At 44.2% G+C, this 590-nt stretch overlaps 1 protein-coding gene across 1 annotated transcript; it reads right to left on the bottom strand.

Moving 5' to 3' along the window:
• Nucleotides 1-282: 282 nt before the first annotated feature.
• Nucleotides 283-443, bottom strand: SARC_18180 (hypothetical protein; the record flags this gene model as incomplete). Its single annotated transcript, XM_014287739.1, has 1 exon — nucleotides 283-443. A coding segment is annotated over one exon (161 nt), but the record flags the coding sequence as incomplete, so codon positions are not given.
• Between the last annotated feature and the right edge of the window lie 147 nt (nucleotides 444-590).

Below are 590 nucleotides of genomic sequence, written 5' to 3'. Positions count from 1 at the left end.
TAATGTGGATATAGGCAATTAGGAAGTGAACACCAATACCCATCCTCGCAATATAGGCTCTTGCGTTAGTATCACACGCAGGTGTACAGAACATACACAGCAATACAAGATAAGACAGCATCTCACACTGTCTCGTTCGATATAAAAAGCTTAACGAGCATCTACCGATATATAACGCTAGAACGCTACTTGTTGATGTTTACAACCGTAAATACCTATTCCATGTATCCAGTGAACAGAAATGCACACCATAGCATTCCCATTTCCCTCTGCACGACTTACCTGACATCCGAAGCGTCAAGCGTGTGTGTGAATGCCTCCAACAGTCTCTGCTTACACAAGGATATGCGTGCCTTTCGCGGCACTATGTTCTGCATCTTGGCACCCTCTCGGATACCCAGTACACTCACCTCGGCCTCCTTTATATCTGCGGCCCAGTTCATAGCTGCTCAAATAGTCGCATGTATTTGGGCTTAGTATTGGTCGATGCGTATACGGATGGTGTGAGTGTAAAGGCGGTTGCGTGTGTGCTATTGTGTATGTCGTGAGGTCCATAGAGGTGTGTTAATATATATATAGATATATATATA

This window comes from Sphaeroforma arctica (assembly GCF_001186125.1).
Source record: "Sphaeroforma arctica JP610 unplaced genomic scaffold supercont1.14306, whole genome shotgun sequence".
Taxonomy (NCBI): domain Eukaryota; class Ichthyosporea; order Ichthyophonida; genus Sphaeroforma; species Sphaeroforma arctica.
This window is presented reverse-complemented; position numbering and strand designations above follow the sequence as displayed.